This window comes from Acanthopagrus latus, chromosome 8 (assembly GCF_904848185.1).
Source record: "Acanthopagrus latus isolate v.2019 chromosome 8, fAcaLat1.1, whole genome shotgun sequence".
NCBI classification, from domain to species: domain Eukaryota; kingdom Metazoa; phylum Chordata; class Actinopteri; order Spariformes; family Sparidae; genus Acanthopagrus; species Acanthopagrus latus.
In genome coordinates this window covers 27,965,547-27,984,228 of record NC_051046.1, presented here as the reverse complement: position 1 = coordinate 27,984,228, position 18,682 = coordinate 27,965,547, and the positions used below count along the sequence as shown (strand labels likewise).

Genomic DNA, 18,682 nt, shown 5'->3' with positions numbered 1-18,682 from the left:
TGCGAGATAACATTTTAATAAGTTCCACCGAGCCTTGAACAAATATGATTTCGACATACTGAGAGCCACACCTTTCCAAACCACAACAGAGTGACCATGACTGTACAGCAGCATGCTCCATCCTGTCCTTGCTCTGCTTGAGTGAAGATCATTCTTCACAGTGTATAGTGTCTCCTCTCCCCTCAGACACCCTTGTCTTTTCTGGATTTCCCAGCTTTACTGCGGCAGGCAGCAGGAAAACCGTCTCATGGGAGATGGTGAAAGGAACTCATGAAAACTTAATGCAATGTGTCCTCATGAATTTTTAAGAGCCCTCTCTTCCTATTGTGCCACTAATGTGCAGGGTAGTAATATAAACAGGAGTGCTGATGTACCGAGCTGAGTGCAAACCCACCAGCAAGGCAGAGCGTCATCACCTGTCAGCCTCATGAAGAACAGCGCACAGTGACACCTGAGGACACATACTCACTCACTCCCTCACTCACACGCGCACGCACACACACACACACACACACACACACACATACACACTTTCAGTTACAGTGGCAGCTCTTGTTTGAGTCAGAAGTGAGCCATTGTCACTGGAGGGAAATGTTTTGATTAAGGGCTGACTGGATCTGGACCTCAGCAGGCTTTCCTGTGTTTGTGTAATAAAGCTTGAGAAGGAGGCAGAGGGACCATATGATGTCAGCATTATGTCACTTGGATTGCACAGTTCCAATTGCAGGTTAGCACATATACTAAATATGAACACTACCAAAGTCAAACATAATTAACCCATGCATGTCAACTAAAAAAAAAAAGTGTAGAACAAACTCAATAAATCCTCTGAAGGCCAGAAATGTTCTATAGGCCCTATACTGGTCATTTTTGTACTGTTTGTAATGTTTTGTGTGAAAAATCTTTTCAGTCCCCACTAATTGCATATATGTATTTAGTTACATTTCGACTCATGTAGGTCAGGGAACGGCTACGCTCATGACACATGCCTCTTGTGAAAAAATTCTATAAAAAGATAACATGCTGTAAAAAAAAAAAAAAAAGAGGAAGAGGGAAGTGGCCATTGCCCAGAGAGATTATATTGTTCTTACAGTCATCACTCCATTAGGAGAAACACAGACAACTTGACTTACCCTCCTGTGGTAGGAGGCCACAGGGGTTGAAGCACACCAGCACTGACTGAGATACCCAGCAGCTTCAGCTCAGCCTGGAGGCTTTACAGCTGTGCATTCCTGAGAGATCAGACCAATCTGCTGGGCCAAAACAGCAGGTCTCAACTCTCTTGTTTTCCACCCAAAAACCTCCACAGAAAACGTGTTAATAACAGGACATAAAAGTCTGCTGCTCTTGCTGCGTGCTGTAAACAGGAAATTCAGCGTACACATAAAAATGCCTCAGTACAAAACCTTTCCCTTCATTCACTAGATCTGGGAGCTGTTTCTAAGGCAGGAAAAGGAAGGCTATTGTGTTGATTGTGAACAGTCTATATTCTGAACTCTGAAACATCTTGTTGGTTACCTCAATAGTTGAAGAACACAGTCATTCAGTTGGCTGTGTTCTTTAACTATTGCTTACTATCAAGCTGATAAAAACTGAACCCTGTCATCTGGTTCAGTACTGAACTGGAGGCATGTCGCAGATTTACTGCCCATACAGACCTTTGGCACGGTTTCATTGTCATGGACTTTCCCCCATGGTAGTTCACAGACTGGTCTTCTTTTAATCTAACCACTTTAATTCCTCTTTTCAGTTCACAGAACCCTGAAAAGGAAGAAGTTTGTATTCAACTCCTTCACTGCATGAATTGATAAAAGTAGAAACAAGAGTAGAAACAATAACATTGCATTTCTTCTGTTATCTATTTTTATCACTGGCAGGAAGTCCTCTAAATACAGTGAATCCTGAGTCTTAAGTTCAAAACTGGCTTTGTTTGTCTGAGGATGTGAAGTTGTAAATGGTTGAAGAGCAATTTTTAATATTGTTGGGAGGTCGGGTTTAATCTTCACCAGGGCCACATACATTTTCTAGAATAGAAGTTCGTTTCAAAGATGAATATCTTATAGGTCTATCTTAAAAGGTCCCCTTTAAGTAGTCCAGTCAGTGTAGCCACTTTTGATTTGATGATTATTCTTCCTTTGGTCTGAATCAACCAAAATATTAAATGTTGCCTGTTGAAGAAAACTAATAGCAAGATTTGATTACACTTACGTTTGTATTGTTTTGTGTTTTTAGCAGTTTCTCAATACTGTGAGTGTTGTTTCAGTGGCTTTTTTGCCCTGACCAGACTACAGTTTGAGAGGAAACAATAACCTTCTGCTATATCTGACATAAAAATGTGTTGTTTGATTAAATCAAATATGAGAATAAAACTGGTATCTAAGCTTTTAGAAATGATTAGTCAAAATGTTCCACCTGAGAATTTCAACATGTACCTGTGGAGCTGTTCTTTCAATATGCAAAACACTGAGGAACTGTTGATTTAACCATCTGTGTGCAAAGTGAAACCAAACAATCACTAAGTGCAAACAAGCCCACAGCTCTCCAACAACACTGACCTTTCAGACATGTTACCTGGTACATATACTCTTGACAAACTTATGTTTGCTTCAACATTGTATTTTATTGACTTTTTCCTCATTTCTCTCCTCTTATGTTCAAGTACATGGATTCGCATATCCAGGGAACACAATCAGTAGCAAATACTTTCAAAACATCATCATCACCATCATCATGTTCCTGTTTGATTCACAAATGATTCCACTTAACACCCCCTGGTACTCCCCCAGGCTAAGACACATGGACCTTTTGTAAACATGATGCAAATCAATCTTTGCTTTTTGATTACAAAAAGTAATCTGGTACAAAAATATCTTTTCTTTTATAGGTATTTATCTTCTTATGAATATTTACATCAATAAGTACCTCACAGTATAATCTGATTTTAAAAAGTACATACTGTAAAATCAACACAAAAAGGTCTCAGAGGGGTAAAAGGCCTTTGGTTTTCATGAAAAATACGAAAACAATAACAAAACACAAAAAGTTCACTCCCTGTCCTGTGTATCACAACAATAAATACTTGATTGGTGATTGTTGGGTGTCTTGTAGCCAAGACTGTAGGACACCAAATTTTCCACAGGTTTGAAAGGGTTCATTATCCAAAAAGTTTAGAACAAAAAACTGCAGCTACAATCAGGCATCACTCCTGGGGATGGCAGACCCACACAACCTCCGCTGGGCAAAGTACCCCAGAACGATGAGCAGCATCTCTGAAGTGCTGCTGAGGGCCACGATGAAGGGTGCCTGGGATGCGAAGTCAGCCTCTGCCCGGCGGAAGGACAGCTGCATGACAGCGAGTGCCAGGAGGCTGTTCTGGACACCCACCTCGATGCTTACCGTCTTCCTCTGTGGTGGGGCCAGGCCTGCCACCTTGGCCAGGATGGCCCCAACCAGTAGGCCCAGCAAAGGCACCGTCACCCCAACAGCCACAATCTGAGGCCCGACGTTGGCCAGGATGGACGCGCCCATTTGGTAGGCCATAAAGATGCCACCAACAATGAGCACCAAGCTGAATGGTCTTATAAGAGCCAGCAGGACACGTGTGAGGGCAGGCAGACGCAGCTTAATCAGCATGCCCAGTGAGATTGGGATGGCAATGAAGAGGAGGGTACCCAAGATCTTCACAAACGGTACATGTAGGGCAGCATGCACACCCAGCAGCCGACCATACAGAGCCGATGACAAGGGCATAGCTGCCGCCGCCACCACCGTAGAGACCAGGGTCATGGAGATAGCCAAGGTAACGTCGCCTCCGAGCAGCAGGCTGTACAGGTAACCACCCCCACCTCCCGGGGCAGAGCAGGTGATGACCAGGCCCAGGGAGAGCGCTTTGTGCAGTGAGGCCAGACGGGATACACAGTAGGCATACAATGGCATCACCAGGAACTGACCCAGCACCCCTAAGAGCAGAGGCACCGGGCTCCTCAGCAGACCACGCAGCACCTCCACCTCCACCTTGCACCCGAAGGCACACTTGTTGATGAAGATGAGGGGCAGCAAGGCAAACAGTACAGGGTTCTCAGAGAAATGGGACAGGCCACCCGACTGGATGAGCCGGGTGGCCGGGTCGTCATTACCGGGAGCCACTCTGATGGAATAGTCCGTCCTCTCCTCAATCAGAACCGGGACCGAGTCCTGGTCCATGTCCAGCAGCTGGATCTGCAGCTGAGCCCTGCCTGGGAACCCGGAGCGGATGCTGATGATGTAGCTCCTGGCTGTTCCTGCGTGGCCGCTATCCGTTACATTAAGGATGGTGAGCACCTCCGGGTCCAGGGAGCGGACTGTAACCGTCTGCTTCCAGCTCTGGCGGCCCTTCCTGCTGGTCGTGGCGCTCCGGTACTGGCTGGAGATTACAATCACGCCGTTGGTGTTTTCAGGAAACTCAAATTCCTGCGATGAGCCGTCTCCGATTCTGATATATCTGCTGCTGCTGCTGTCGGCCGTCAGATTGGTGTTGTTACTGCTGTCGACAGTGAGGTTTCCGGTGGCCCACGCCCGGTTCACTCCGCGGGTAATAAGGAAGAGACAACAGAATGTAAATAGCGTCCTCATCTTGGTGACGGGCAGGGGGCGGAGGGGCGCCTCAAAGACACACTTCTCCCCTTCCAACTGCCTCCCCAGCCAGTTACACCGCCGGCCTGTTACACCAGGACGGTAAACTTCTCATTCTAGCCTCCGGTAGAAAACGTCAGTGTCGGCAGCAGACTCCACATCTCGTCTGGTTCCCATTTTCTCGCTGCCTTTATACCGGAACCTAAACATCACCCCGCCCTGTCCTGTACGAGCCCAGCTCTACGGCAGCAGCCTCCGGCACACAGGAAACACACTCACACAGGTCTCTCACCGCTTCTCTTTCGTCTACTCGCAGCTAAGATGTCTGTCCCGGCAGACCAAGGCTTCTCCTCGCCTTCCGTTATTATTATTGAGAACTGAGAGCATCGTAGCTCGGCTCCCGTTAGCTTGCTTGTTCAGACGTATGCGTAAACGTAGCGTCAGTTAAAGTCGGACTTCCGGTCGTGAAATGTCACAGTAAAAGCCCCGTATTGAATTGAGGAACATTAGTGGTACCCGACACCCTGGTAAATCAAGCATGTTCACTTCGAGAGGCTCCCAAACCCGGTTGCGTTTGTTGATTTACTTGACATACTTGGGTCACTGATAACATCAACTTGATTTAATAATGTTCCCCCACATTGCTGAGTACAACCGTTTACTGACCGATGAAAAGTCGTATGGGTTTATTTTAAAAGAAAAAATCCAACCACTTCCCGTCTTACTCTGGTCAACTGTGACCACCTTGAAGTAACCATTATTAATCCAATCGGAGCGGCCCAAAGCGTCAACCGTCTCCTTGCCTTAGCCAATGAGCAGGGGCGGTCACATGGGAGAGGGAAGACCGTGATTTCTGTCCACTGGGGGATGGGGGGGTGCAGGGATTACCCATCACAGATAGGCACAGGGTGACATGGATTTAATTTCCTGACAAAGCTAAAATGGCGGAATTCGAAGAAAATTAAGCTATAATATTAAAGTGGTAACTGAGAAGATATAACATGTTGCAAGTTGCAGTGATAATTTGTGTCCATGATACCCTTTGACATTGTCAACTGTATTGCCTTTTTCTATTGCTGACTCTCACTGTCATTTGATCTTCTCCTGATCTCTAATCCCTGTAGTACCTTGTGAGACTGATCCATTTGACTCATAGAGGTAAATCCACAGTCATGCTCTCTGAGCAGTTTCCGGTTTCAAACTGGCTGCCAAGTAGGCTATTGCTTATTTGTCATATACAAACACCAGACACAACCAGGAAACCTGACACTGCTACGGATCCCGGCAACGTGGCATCAGATGGGAGCTCCATTTTGTCAGCATAGCCCTGTGAGCATCCCTTTTTATAGTAGCTGGCTCCTGCTGGGACATACTCACATATTTAAAAGTGTTTTCAATTCATAATGTCTGGTTTTCTTCCAGTGAGTGCACCAGAGGTGTATCCTGGGCATTAAGTATCACAGCTTACTGTGTTCAAGTCAGTCCTGGGACAGCCTGTTCATCACCACTGTGTTTTCATGAGTTGTGCGTCCTCTTTCTGTCACCATGGCTAAGTCAAGGCTTCCAGACAAAGAAAAGGCGGGGGAGTCCATGGTGGAAACACTCAGTGCACGCCAAGACAACCTGCTGGGGTGATCGCTCGGGCCTCTTCTTTGACATTTCATGGAGCGACAGCCAGTTGTTATGGGGCTGCGAGGCACGCACAATCCATGCCTGGCATTTGTGCTGCTCCCCTCCCTGGGCTGTCTAATTATTTACCCATGGTATGATAATTTACCTCATGACTTATTTCGCAAACAGAGAAGGGGGGAGGCAGCAGGAAAGAAAGACTGGAGAGGGATGCAGTTGTCCATCTCAACAAATTCCCCAGTAATGGCTTTAGTGAGAAATCACAGAAAAATGACGTTTGTGCTGTTGCTTCAGCTGTTCACCCAGAGAACACAGTAGCCTGCATTTCACTTTGTTTGTGAATACTGATTCTTGGTGAATATTCATGAACCAGTTGAAAGCAGTGGTTATGATCAGCCCTGTTGTGTGTTTCTAATGAGATCATAAGCAGATGACTAATCCAAGAACATTGTCCTGAAATGCAGGTTTGGCACCAAGTCCATACAAGGTTATCCTCTGCTAGACAGCTTAGCAACGGTACATCACCAACAGGGCTGTAGTCAGGATTTTATAAATAGAGTTCAGGAGTCTCCCAGTGAAGATTCTCCTGCTGTATGTTCAGACTGAGCAAATATAAGTGTAAAGGTGGTGTGAGCAATTACGAAGCAGGTGCAAAGACGTGACTGGATATAAATAGACGTGAATTTGCTCTGGGCAAAATGAAAATGTTTCAATATGAACGAAAAAAAGCACTTAGGGTCCACCTCATGAACATGCAGGGAAAAGAAGAATAATGAGAGTAACCGGAGAAAAATAAGAGAATGAGCTGGTGTCCCTGGTGAGTTCTCACCAAACCATCCCACCCCACACACAATCGCTGCGATACACTCCCCTCCCACAGGGGACCTCATGCCAACATTTTTTCCCTGGCTGCAGCTGACTTCATCAACCAGGTCAGGGCTCCCAAACTCCTACCCCTTTCCCACAGAGACTACAAGAGGGGTTCACCCAAAAATGAAAATGTAGTCATTATGTACCCACCCAATGCTTATGTTAAAGCAAGCTGTAAAGAAGGCTACGTGAAGTGTCATAGCCCCCTTAAAATATCTCCAGCTTCACAGCAAAACAGCATTGCAACATTCTCCTAAATGAGATGGGGACTTGTTTTAAAACAAGTGAAATGATTACTCTTTTCTGCTCAGGACACCCTGGAATACTGTTAAGAAAGACAACTTAAGCTGAAGTGGATTTCTTTAGCTAACATTTGTGCCCTTACTACTATAGAAAAGCAACATTTGTAGCAGCTGACATCTTCGCATTGAGACTTTTGGTGTCCGCTACCTTTGCTTGAAATTTGGTCCAACAAAGCTATAATACAGCTTTATCTCTCTGTATTAAGCAGACAAACCATGATAACAAATGATAGAATGTGTCAGATGGCAAGACTTTATTTTCATGAGATTAACATACAAAACAAAAGTGCCGCAAAGTCTGCTGAATATTTTATAAATAAACCCTCCCTGTGTTAAAATAGATGAACAAATGAAAACAGGGTGACAATGCACTGTCACAGGTGGAGGTGTGGGTTTGGCCCACAAATGCTCTCACTGTTGTTTACTTTGTACGCTCAGAGAGAGATGCATCAAAAAACAGTCATATCACTCAACAGGCTACTCAGTGTAGAGCCATGATCTCAAAAGACAAGAAAAAAACATCAGCTACTGAATAATGAATAATCGTGCAGCACTTCTTTAACTGAAACACTCATTTCAAACAAATACCTGGTTAGCAAGGCAAGCGGGGAGTAGCAGCTAGGGCTTGGAAATACATAAGATACACATCATCATCGTTATGCGTCTACATATCATCTTAGATTTTGGATATTGTTAAATGGTGATTTGACATGTGAGTGTTGTCTTTTCCTGGTTTTAAAGGCTGCATTACAGTAACGTAATGGTATTTTCAGAATCTACCAGGCTGTTCTACTTGCTCTAATATGTGTCTTTACCCACTTAGTTATTTTATATCCCTAGTACTGATTATTAATCAGAAATCAGAAAATCTCTGACACTATTTTGTGAAAGTACTAATAGTCATGCCTACAATATTGGCACAATACCAATATTGAAGTCTGGAATATTTGGGCACCTAGTTCTAACATTTATGAAGGACTTTTGAAAAGATTTCAAAATATTGAGATATATATTGTATACTGCAATATGGCTTAAAAATCTTTTGATATTATTAAAGCCATACCAGCCAGCCATAGTAGCAAGTTACTCTTGTCAAAAAAAAAAAAAAAAAGATCCCGCATGTCTATCTTCAACTAAAACTGTTTGGGAAGGAACTTAGACAGGTGGGGAGAAGAGAGGCATCCAAAAACTTAAAGGAACAGTTCCTCCAAAAATGGAACTTTAGTCATTATTACTCACCCTCATACTAATGAAAAGTTGTTTTCTAAGAGGAAAACTTAACAAAACTTCTGAGTTTGAATTGACAAGGGGGTCAGTAGATAATGAATGAATTTTCTTTTTTGGGTGAACTGTTCCTTCAAATCAAGCACCCAAAAACAAAAAACAGATCAGGCAACTGAAGCTCACACTCGTCACAGTCAGTGTTGAAGTGAAGCTGGTTAAGACCGACCATCTCAGGCTTGTCTGGCAGGAAGAGGAATGGAAAATTCCTTTTGTTGACCAACAGCCATCTGAGCGTCAGTTTGCTGCCCTTTGCCATCTAATTTACCGTCCTTCAGGCACTGGCGGGGGAAGCAACTATGCAAGCACCTGCACCATAAATAAGGCGTTCAAAGCAAAAGATCTGAATACAGGCATGAGAAATAATCAACGACAAACCAGAATACAAGTAAAATACATAAATCATCCATTTTGACACTGACAAACAAAAGTTTTGATGATTGTCCTTTGTCATGAAGCAGGTGTTTACTGGATGAATCCGATGGAAGGAGACTGTTAGTGTCACCAACTTGTCGTAAGCTATAAGCAAAAACTTTCTTTCCCATTATATGTGTCTCCTTCCTCCAAAGAGAATCATCCATTTAAACCAAGCTGAACTGACAGAGACCAAAAAACTTGAAACATATATGCACATATATCTATAACCAACCCTGCACCTTATGAAAGCCAGGGACACCAATCCCCTTATAATTATTATAACTGCTTAATAAATCTTCATTTTCATCATTGTACATTATACAGTTTGCAAAATGGATTTACTTGTTGTACAAAGCATTCATCCAAGAGTGTGTAATTTGAGAACTGGAGAGTGTAGCCAAAAGGAGAGTGGGCAGTGGTGACGGAGGACACAAAGGCAAACAAAAGTTGGTAAATAAGAAGAAGGAAAGGTAAACTGAGATCCATTGGGGATTTAGAGAGGGGAAGATAGAAACGGGAATAGATGGATCGAAATGGGAATTTGAACCAGAGGGAGATCCATGCCTGCTCAGGTGGTATTTCTACCCAGTGTGTGTGTGTGTGTGTATTTATAGAGCAGGGAGATGGTAATCAATAGGCTCATTAAGTCCTCCTGGTAGGAACAGTTCAACAGAAACACACACAGCTCCTGCTGCCGTCACCAAGCTCATCTGCTTCCGCACAGCTGTAAGCTCCATCTCCTCTCCTGGTGGAGGCTTCAGTTCCGCAGGGCAGCCAACCTGGAGAGAGTGAGAAATGTGGTGAGAATGAGTCTTATTGTTAAGAGCTTTTGTGACATGAGCTAAAAGCCTTAAAGGTGCAGTGTGCTGAATTACATTTCCTAACTGTTAGTGTTTACACAATTCGAAGGGATCTTAATACTCTAATAATACTAATAATATTAAGTACTCTAGCCACATATTTGAATAATAATTGTTATTTTGTAATCTCTGGGAGCCTTTTTGTTGTGTTCCGTTTGTGTTCAATTTTATGTTGAATGTGCTTTCTATAGTTTTATATGTCCTCAATATACTTGAGGTCTTCCTTATTGTCATCAAGTTGAAATTAAATTACTTTGGTGTTAATGACACACCCAGATCTGAATGATGGCTCAGGCTGCTTGACAGCACACAGAGATAACAAAATAAAGTATATCAGTATATCAGCTAGCAGATATTCTGCCATACCATTACAAATAAAGATATCCCTTTTCTATAGTTGTATGAGTCAATGGGCATGGCTGGACTGATTTATACATCAGATTTTAATGTTATTTTTGCAGCAAGCTGATGAAGTATTTGATTCACTGTATAAGTCCGTAACATGTCTGTTTTCATCAGTGAAGTATGGAGTATGCTCTGTGTTATTAAGTGGCTTGAATATGTAACTCTGATCAGACAATAATTACCTTTTGTGTCTTTTGTGCCCAACAAAAAACTTATTGTTTGTTGGGATTAAGAATGAATTCAAAAACACAATTTCTCTATCGGCTATGCGGTAATCTTACTTTAATACACTGTTCAAGAAAATTTACGGGAACACTTCACTGTCACAGTATAACACCAGGTCAGTTCATCCTCAGTGACTACAGGTGCAATGGAGAGGCAAAAAGCAAGATAACCCCCCAAAAGGGAATGGTTTTGTATGTGATGACCACAGACAATTGTTCTCTCCTTATCCTTCCTGACTGATTCTTCTCTAATTGTCTTCTGCGAGTGTCCATTTCACTTCTGGTAGCATTAGCCAGTACCTGCAGCCCAGTCAGCTTGCACAGGTAGTCCAGCTCCTCCAGAATGTCACATCCATACGCAAGAATGATGTGCATGTTTCTGACCAAACTGTTAGAAACAGACTCTATGAGGATGGCATGGGGGCTTTGACGTCCTCTAGAGGGACCCGTGCTCACAGACAGGTAGCATGCAGCTTGCTTGGCACTCGTGAGATAACACCAGAGCTGGCAGTTTAGGCAGACGCCCCGTTCTCTTCCCAGATGAGAGCAGGTTTAAACTGAGCACATGTGATGGGCATGAGAGTCTGGAGACCCTGTGGTGAAGGTTATGCTGCCTACAACATCTTCCAGCATGAACAGTTTGACTGTGGGTAAGTGATGGCCTGGGAAGGCATATCCTTGGCGGGTCGCACAGACCTCCATGTCATAGCCAGCAGTACCCTGACTGCTGTTAGGTACCAGGATGAAATCCTTAGATAGACTGTCAGACCTTACTCTGGTGCAGTGGGCCCTGGGTTACTCCTGGTGCAAGAGATTGCCTGGTGTCATGTGGTAAGAGTGTGTAGGCAGTTCCTGGATCACCAAGGCACTGATGCCATTGACTGGCCCTCTTGTTCCCCCTGACCTAACACCTATGAAACATTATGTATTGGTGCATCCAACGCCACCAGTTAACACCACAGACTGTTTAGGAGTCAGCTCTGAGTCACATAATGAGTCTCCGCAAATCGGCTCAGTCTGCGTATTAACTTTTTTACATATCTGAATCAAAAATCCATGATTGCATCCATAATGTAACTGAATTTGGAATCCAGCTCACATTAGGGTTGATGATTTGGTTTCTACTGATCATTGTTACACAATTTTATTTCTCAACAAATTATACAATATACATCAGTAAAGATTTTCAAATTGAATAATTCATTCATCAAGATCTAATGTGTAATATAACATGTTCCCTACATTTTTGAGCAGTGTATAAGACAATTAATATTGTATATAACTATATATGGCATACTGTGATAGAGGGTATCCATATTGTCTGCCTGCAAATAGGTTCTAAAACTGCTTCATGAACTTGCTATAACTACTATGACCCTAACGAATTTTAAATGGGAGAGTACTGGCTAAATGTTTTCTAAATTCAAAAATATAATTTAATGATGGAAGCAAAATATAGCCTATTGCCTCACATTTGTGATAAAGGTTTTGTAATAAAATTAGATTTACAATAGAATAAGACTGATAAATCGTACGAGCCAACATATTGGCCAGTATCAGCTTATGCTAATTATCAGCACTGATGTCAGCTCTGGTCAAGAAAGAATAAATACATAGAGTGCCAAAATGCTACTGACATGTTAAAAGGAATTCATACTATTTTAATGCCAACATTAACACCTATATGTGGGATTTTGAAATGCACATAAACCTGCTAAAAAGAAGCAATTGAGCCCTTCCCTTGAATGCCATTTGATGATGTTATCTTTGTTTCCGTTTTTTATTGCTGTGTCATGTTTGAAATCATGAACATACCATGATCATTCCACACCAGGATTAAATATTAGAATTCTACAAAAAGTCTTTCTTGAAAAGTTTTACCAGCTGTCAGCCTGCTTCAACATGAAGCAAGAACAGCCTAATCTCATGTTCTCCAGTCAGAAATCTGTCAATAACAAGATAACATTAATACCACCTCTATATCTTAACACCTGCGTAATGAGCATTTCACAGCTTGGCATGTGGAAGCTGGTCCCTGTGTTGTGTCCCAATTATATTTTCTAGAAATAACTTGTGATTAGATAGAAAGACCACAACAATAGCACAGCAGATAACAAAGCAATTTACTGATCAGACTACCTCCAGCAGCTCTCTGGGCCTGGAGATAAAGTCAAAAATAGAGCTGAAAATCAATACATTTCTTTATCAATTTACCATTTTTTAAAATATAAATTGCTTAATATATGTAGTGTAAGAAAATAGTGAAAATACCTGCATCAGTAATCAACTTGATCAAAGTTTTGTTGGCCAACAAATCAGTTAATTTATGGTGTCAGTACCAGTCAATTCTTAGTCAACCATAACCTTAATGACTGACAGCAGAATCTAAAATGTTAGATTTAAGGATTTTTAATAAATCTTTAAGATCATTATACATGCATTCTAAGACCTTCTAGTAATATACTGTAACCAGTAACCATAACAGAAACAATTTCTATCAAATGCTTTAAGTAGCCATTTTTGCTCCAATATATTGATGTTATTGGTTCCATATTGGGTTTTTTCCTGTGGTTTTGTCAAAGCATAATCAACAACATACCCTAAAAACACGCAAGTGAGACTGAAGTTAATGCAACTTCATAAAAGTGGCCATCACTTCATAATCCACTCAGTTTTTGAGACCTGTCGAAGTTGTATTTTAGACATTTTAGGTGCTAAAATTCACACAGGTAACAAGGATCCACAGAAACTGTTAATTACTACCAGCTAAGAAGAGGAAACTCCAAAGACGTTTTCTGCACATGTAACTTACCAAACCAAAGCTCATTTGACTATTCTGATAACCCCTATGGTTACATTACAATGCAGCTTCTGTCTCTGAGCTGGACATTGCGTTTCCTTCTTGTTACCTATGACTTTGCAACCACAACAGTTGTGTTATGTGTGTTGTAACTGCTGGTTCAATCTAATTTACTGATCTCATGCTGGATTCCAACTGCAAATTTGCCTGATCATGTGCTACTTGTTTGCCTGGTGCCAGAGGTTAAAGACAGCTTTATCAGGTTTGGAGCAGGGAAATTCATTCTCTTGCTTAAGGAAACATGGACAAGACACACATATGTCTCTTTTAACTTGTGACTTACTAGTGAGCACATATTGTCTTCTACCAGGTTTAAACAGTGGACCTTACCGTCGAGACAGATGGTCTTCCTTCTCCTGACTCCGTGAGCTCTCGGCGCCCACTGAGGTGGCTCCTGCAGGCAGCTGGTTGAGCTGGTCCATCACCTCCAGGCCACTCTCCTCCGCTATTTGGTGGATGAGGTCATCCACCTGCTCCTGAGGGGTGGTCAGCGTCATCGCAGAGCTCATGGAGTCCTCCATGACCTGGTGTAGAAAAGAGATGGCTGTATCATATGGGACGTAACATCAAAAACTCAGACAAAACAGTATTTTTCAGAAGTTTGGGTTTGTTCTTAACTGTTTAATTTTGCATACAACTAATGAAGTCTATATTAGTTCAACTAGAAAATACCTAAAGAAAGCTGAATGAAAATACACACATCATACAAGAACAAATAATAGCCACTCACTGAGGTATGGACATCAAGGTTCTGCACTTGGGTTTCAAACTTATCCATGACTGCAGAGACCTTTTGGAGATCCATGGAGTTTAGAGCTTTGTCCAGGGCTTTGGTCACCTGGCCCATATTTTTGGTCACCTGGCGGAAAAAAATATCTTCATAATGTATTTGATTCATTCTGAAAAAGCCTTCCCTCCCAAGCTTATGTGATGTCGTAATATGAAAACAGAGGCTTTATAATCCAACGCTTTGATTAAACAGAGTAACTTACTGCCTTCATGGTGACAGCTGTTTGGACTTTAGAGGCGACAGCATCGACGCGAGACGCCATTCGGAGCCAGTTAAGACCCTCATTTTTTTTCCGGATAGCGTTCTCTGCATAAACTCTGGCACATTCCACATTTTTCTGTTGCAAAGCCTGGTAATGACACAAAGACATTATTAACACTCCAAATCAATCATGTTTCTACAAATCACTTTCAGTATATCTCATTCAGTTAAATCAATGATTTTTTTTTTTAAATCAATCTCTTATGGTGCGCCCCTTAGCTCAGTTGATAGGCCGAGGCTCCACAGTGGACCGGGGTTTGACTCCCGGCCCGGGTCCCTTTGCTGCGTGTCACTCCCCCTCTCTTACCCTGTTTCCTGTCACCATCTTCAAGCTGTACTGTCATTACAGCCAGAAAGGCCAAAAAAATACTTAAATCAGTCTCTTATAGTCTTCTAATATTTTATGTTTCTGGGATTCTTCTCCAGTAGTGTCAGTGAGTGGATAGAACAATGTAGCTCAAATAACGTTAGTGATAATCCTTCCACCAAAATGAGCATGATGTGAGCTGTTTTACAGGATATGAGAAGTGAGAACTATGATGACTCAACAGGGAAATATCTTTGGCCAGTGAGATAATAAGAGAGTGTTCTACCCTTATTGTTCCATCAGAGTAGTCATCAGGATATCTCCTCTGTAATCTTCTCAACTAAACATGCATTTTAAATCGGGGACAGAGATGCCTAATGGGCTTAGAGCAGAAATATTTATCTCTAAAAACAATTACCGATCTCTAGTTCAGCGACATATCAATTTAACAAAACAACCAAGGCAGTCCCTGTTCAGTGTTTAAGTTGTGTTGCCCCCTGCTGACAGATGTGTGCCACTATCTGTGGCATTTGAACAGTAGAGCTCTACATAAATGATCTGCTGATTACAAAACGCACAACAACCATAGAGCCACCCAAAACTGACAGGTTTGTTAGTAAAACATTTTACGTGGAGTGTAAAAAAGAAAACATATCTTGACATGTCTTAACTGATTATTATTATATCTAACCTTCAATCAGTTGGTTTTACAGATTTAATATTTTCTTTTACCTTTAGATGTATACACTTTGAAATAATATCATGAAATAAGACAGATATATTTTATGCAAGTTAGAGCATGATGCAGGTTTTCTACCCAGAATTTTTATTGTTAACAAACATGTTACTGTTGAACAATAAAAAATACTTACATAATGATACTTATAACTGAAATAGGAATATTAATAACTTTGTATTTATTGTATCTACACTTTATTTTTTTACACATTTTAACTACTAACTCACTGTGTTATCTATCAATGTATTCAATTATTTTCTGGACTTGATAACCATTTATCACCATTTATGACTTTTTTATCTAGAAAAAACAATTTGGGGCACAACCCCAAACATTATGGTCAAAAAATACTCTTTACAGGCCAAATTCAAAAGATACATAACTCAATAACACAACTGTTAAGGGCATAAAAAAAGAGCATGACATGCAACAAATGTCCCTCTAAACAGAAGAAAACATTGTTGGAGATTGTGATCACAATATATGGTATGTGACTTCGCCTTTAGCTTGGGCCAGTGTGCTCACCTTCTTGACCTTGGCCTGCTCTTTTTCAGACTCCTTCTCTGCCTTCTTAGCAAGTCTTTCAAGCTGCTTGGAAGTGAACTGTTAACCAACGAGAAACATGTACAGAACATTAATAAATAATGCCCCCCTACAAGTTATATCAAGCTCATATGGATTAAATATTTTAACAGACACATACCTTAAGCTGGAACAGTGTGTCTGGGGAGAAAATGAGTGAAATAACTGTTACAAATAACTGTTATATAGCAATATATATATATGTGAATACAAACATTTTGAAAAGCATTATATGTCTGAACCTGCCAGGGCTCAGGGATTTTTCAGTGTTAAAAGGCCCGTATCTGTGACATGTAACCAATAAGAGGACTACAGAGTGGTGACTACAGTACTGCATCACTGCCAATGTATTGGATTTTTAAATTAACTTATTTAATCAACAATTAGACAAAAGATCCTGCTGGGTCAAAAATATATATACAGTAACCTGAAGAATCAGTTTTGGTGATCATAGAGAGGTGTGTAAATCAATTTTACTTAGAAGCAATGACGTCTTCATTTCTTCTGAGTGATACTGATTGATTACGGCTGATGACTTTTCTGTGCCCACTTTAATAGGGCTTCTTTAATACACCCATTAGACTTAGTCACAAACACACAGATGGGAACATCTAAGGAGCTCAGCATGAATGATATTGATTTGTATAATAACTAAAATCATAGCAGACACAGGTACCAAGATCAACTGTGCAAACAACTGTATGTTTTAAGTGCCTGTCACAGTTGTGTCACTGCCATGATCAGGAAGAAAATGCAAACTATCACCTGCTGCTGAAAGAAAACTGGTCAGAATGGTTTAGAGTCAAAAACCATTTTACGGGAAGTCCACAGTGAATTAGAAGCAACTGTAAGGCAGGTGTCAAGAGTCCACAGTCAAATGTGTTTTGCATAAACATTAGCTGAGAAGCTGCTGCGCCTTAAAGCTCGACTGAAGTTTGCAGCTGATCACATGGACAAAAAAAAAAAAAAAACCTTCTGGAGGAAAACTTTGTGGTATGATGAAACAAAAAAATTGCGTTTTTTTCCCACAATGAGCAGCAATCTGTTCTGGAGGAAAGAAGGTGAGGCCTTTAACCCCAAGAACACCACACCTGCTGTCAAGCATTGTTCTGGTAGTATTACGCTGTGTGGCTGCTGCCAGTGGATCTGCTGCTCTACAGAAAGTCAATGGAATCATGAAGAAGGAGGATTATCTCCAAATTCTTCAGGAAAACCTAAAATCATCAGCAGAAGATTGGATCTTGGGTGCAGCTGGGTGTTCCCATCATGTGGACTGTACTGAAGAAGCAAGTCCCTGCCAGGAAGCTTAATGGCCAGCGGACATCTAACCAAATATTAGCACTATTGCATGTATATTTTGGACCCGGACGATTTGGTCACAATTTCAGGAAACAAACATCATCAAAGTTTCCCACTCATTCCATCACAATAAAAATGAAATTTGTAGAAATTGTTCAAAATCAAGCCTGCTATGATATCCATGTTCCTTGCAAGTGTATATAATGAGTGGACTTTCTTGGCATTTCTTGAATAGGAGTACTGTCCCAGAGGTGTCACTTAAATTTTTGACTATGATTTGAAAAGCTGCAACAAAAACATAATCTGAAACTGTATAAATTGATGTTCTATAAAATCATAAAGGAGGAAAACGCTGTTAAATACAAACCCATACATAAACAACATTATTTAAATACATATTGTTCTAATACAATACCAAAAACTGTACATGAATTTGGTTTCCGGAAAGGCTGTCAATGTTTACAGCCAATACATTATCTTATTTATATATAGTCCAATTTAATACTGTATCTTTCAGTTATTAGTCTTCATTTTTTTTCCCAGGTTCAAAACAGGAAGTATCTGTCTGTGTCTACGTTTGTCGAAGCTAAAGTAATCAGATTTCGAACAGTGTGACATTCCTAATGTAATAGAAAAGATTGAGTGACAGGTAGCGTTAACACAAGACGTTAAATGAAAACAAAGGCCAAATTAATTACCCGTATGGCAAATATAGTCAGAAAAGATAAGCGAATGAGGTGATAATCGAAACAGGTCTGACAGCTAACCTAGCTAGCCACCCACCCAAGATAGCAAGCTAAAAACAGAGACACGATTTATCAGAAACGTAGCGTTCATCTGTTAAAACACGACATACCTTCCATGTCAAGGCAAATGTGCTCCCAGCTGATGACAGGCAAAATAATATTCAGCTCCAAAACAAGCGAGTATTGGTTTGTTTTGATCCAACCGTGTATCTGAGCCACCACTTCCTGGTCAAAGACTAGTCACGTGCTCAAAACTCTTCTTCCCATCTTCGTCATGATGTTGTTTTTCCTGTTGGCACAGCGAAATTGCGCAGTACCGCCGCCAACTGGTAAGGAGTGGATTAGAACAAAATAATGATGAATCAACGGATGAAATAATGAAGCGCACAAACGTATCATGTATCACCTCAATTAAATTTGTTCTCCTCAGATACTGAAAAAACAAGACTTGGTCAAAACCTTGTATATTAAAAATATTGCCAGCTCTGTTGCTTTATGC

At 41.2% G+C, this 18,682-nt stretch overlaps 2 protein-coding genes across 2 annotated transcripts; both read right to left on the bottom strand.

Annotated features, from left to right (window-relative positions):
• Positions 1 to 2,595: 2,595 nt before the first annotated feature.
• slc10a3 (solute carrier family 10 member 3) lies at positions 2,596 to 5,077 on the bottom strand. Its single transcript, XM_037108171.1, has one exon. It carries the CDS (start codon positions 4,609 to 4,611, stop codon positions 3,193 to 3,195), a length of 1,419 nt encoding a protein of 472 aa, XP_036964066.1. The 5' UTR covers positions 4,612 to 5,077; the 3' UTR covers positions 2,596 to 3,192.
• Positions 5,078 to 7,642: 2,565 nt separating this feature from the next.
• On the bottom strand, positions 7,643 to 18,456 carry chmp1a (charged multivesicular body protein 1A). The gene is made up of 7 exons (XM_037107276.1): positions 18,294 to 18,456; positions 16,260 to 16,279; positions 16,082 to 16,159; positions 14,452 to 14,598; positions 14,190 to 14,318; positions 13,790 to 13,983; positions 7,643 to 9,889 (listed from the first exon to the last, which is right to left on the bottom strand). The coding sequence occupies exons 1-7, from the start codon at positions 18,298 to 18,300 to the stop codon at positions 9,868 to 9,870; spliced, it is 597 nt and encodes a 198-aa protein (XP_036963171.1). The 5' UTR covers positions 18,301 to 18,456; the 3' UTR covers positions 7,643 to 9,867.
• Between the last annotated feature and the right edge of the window lie 226 nt (positions 18,457 to 18,682).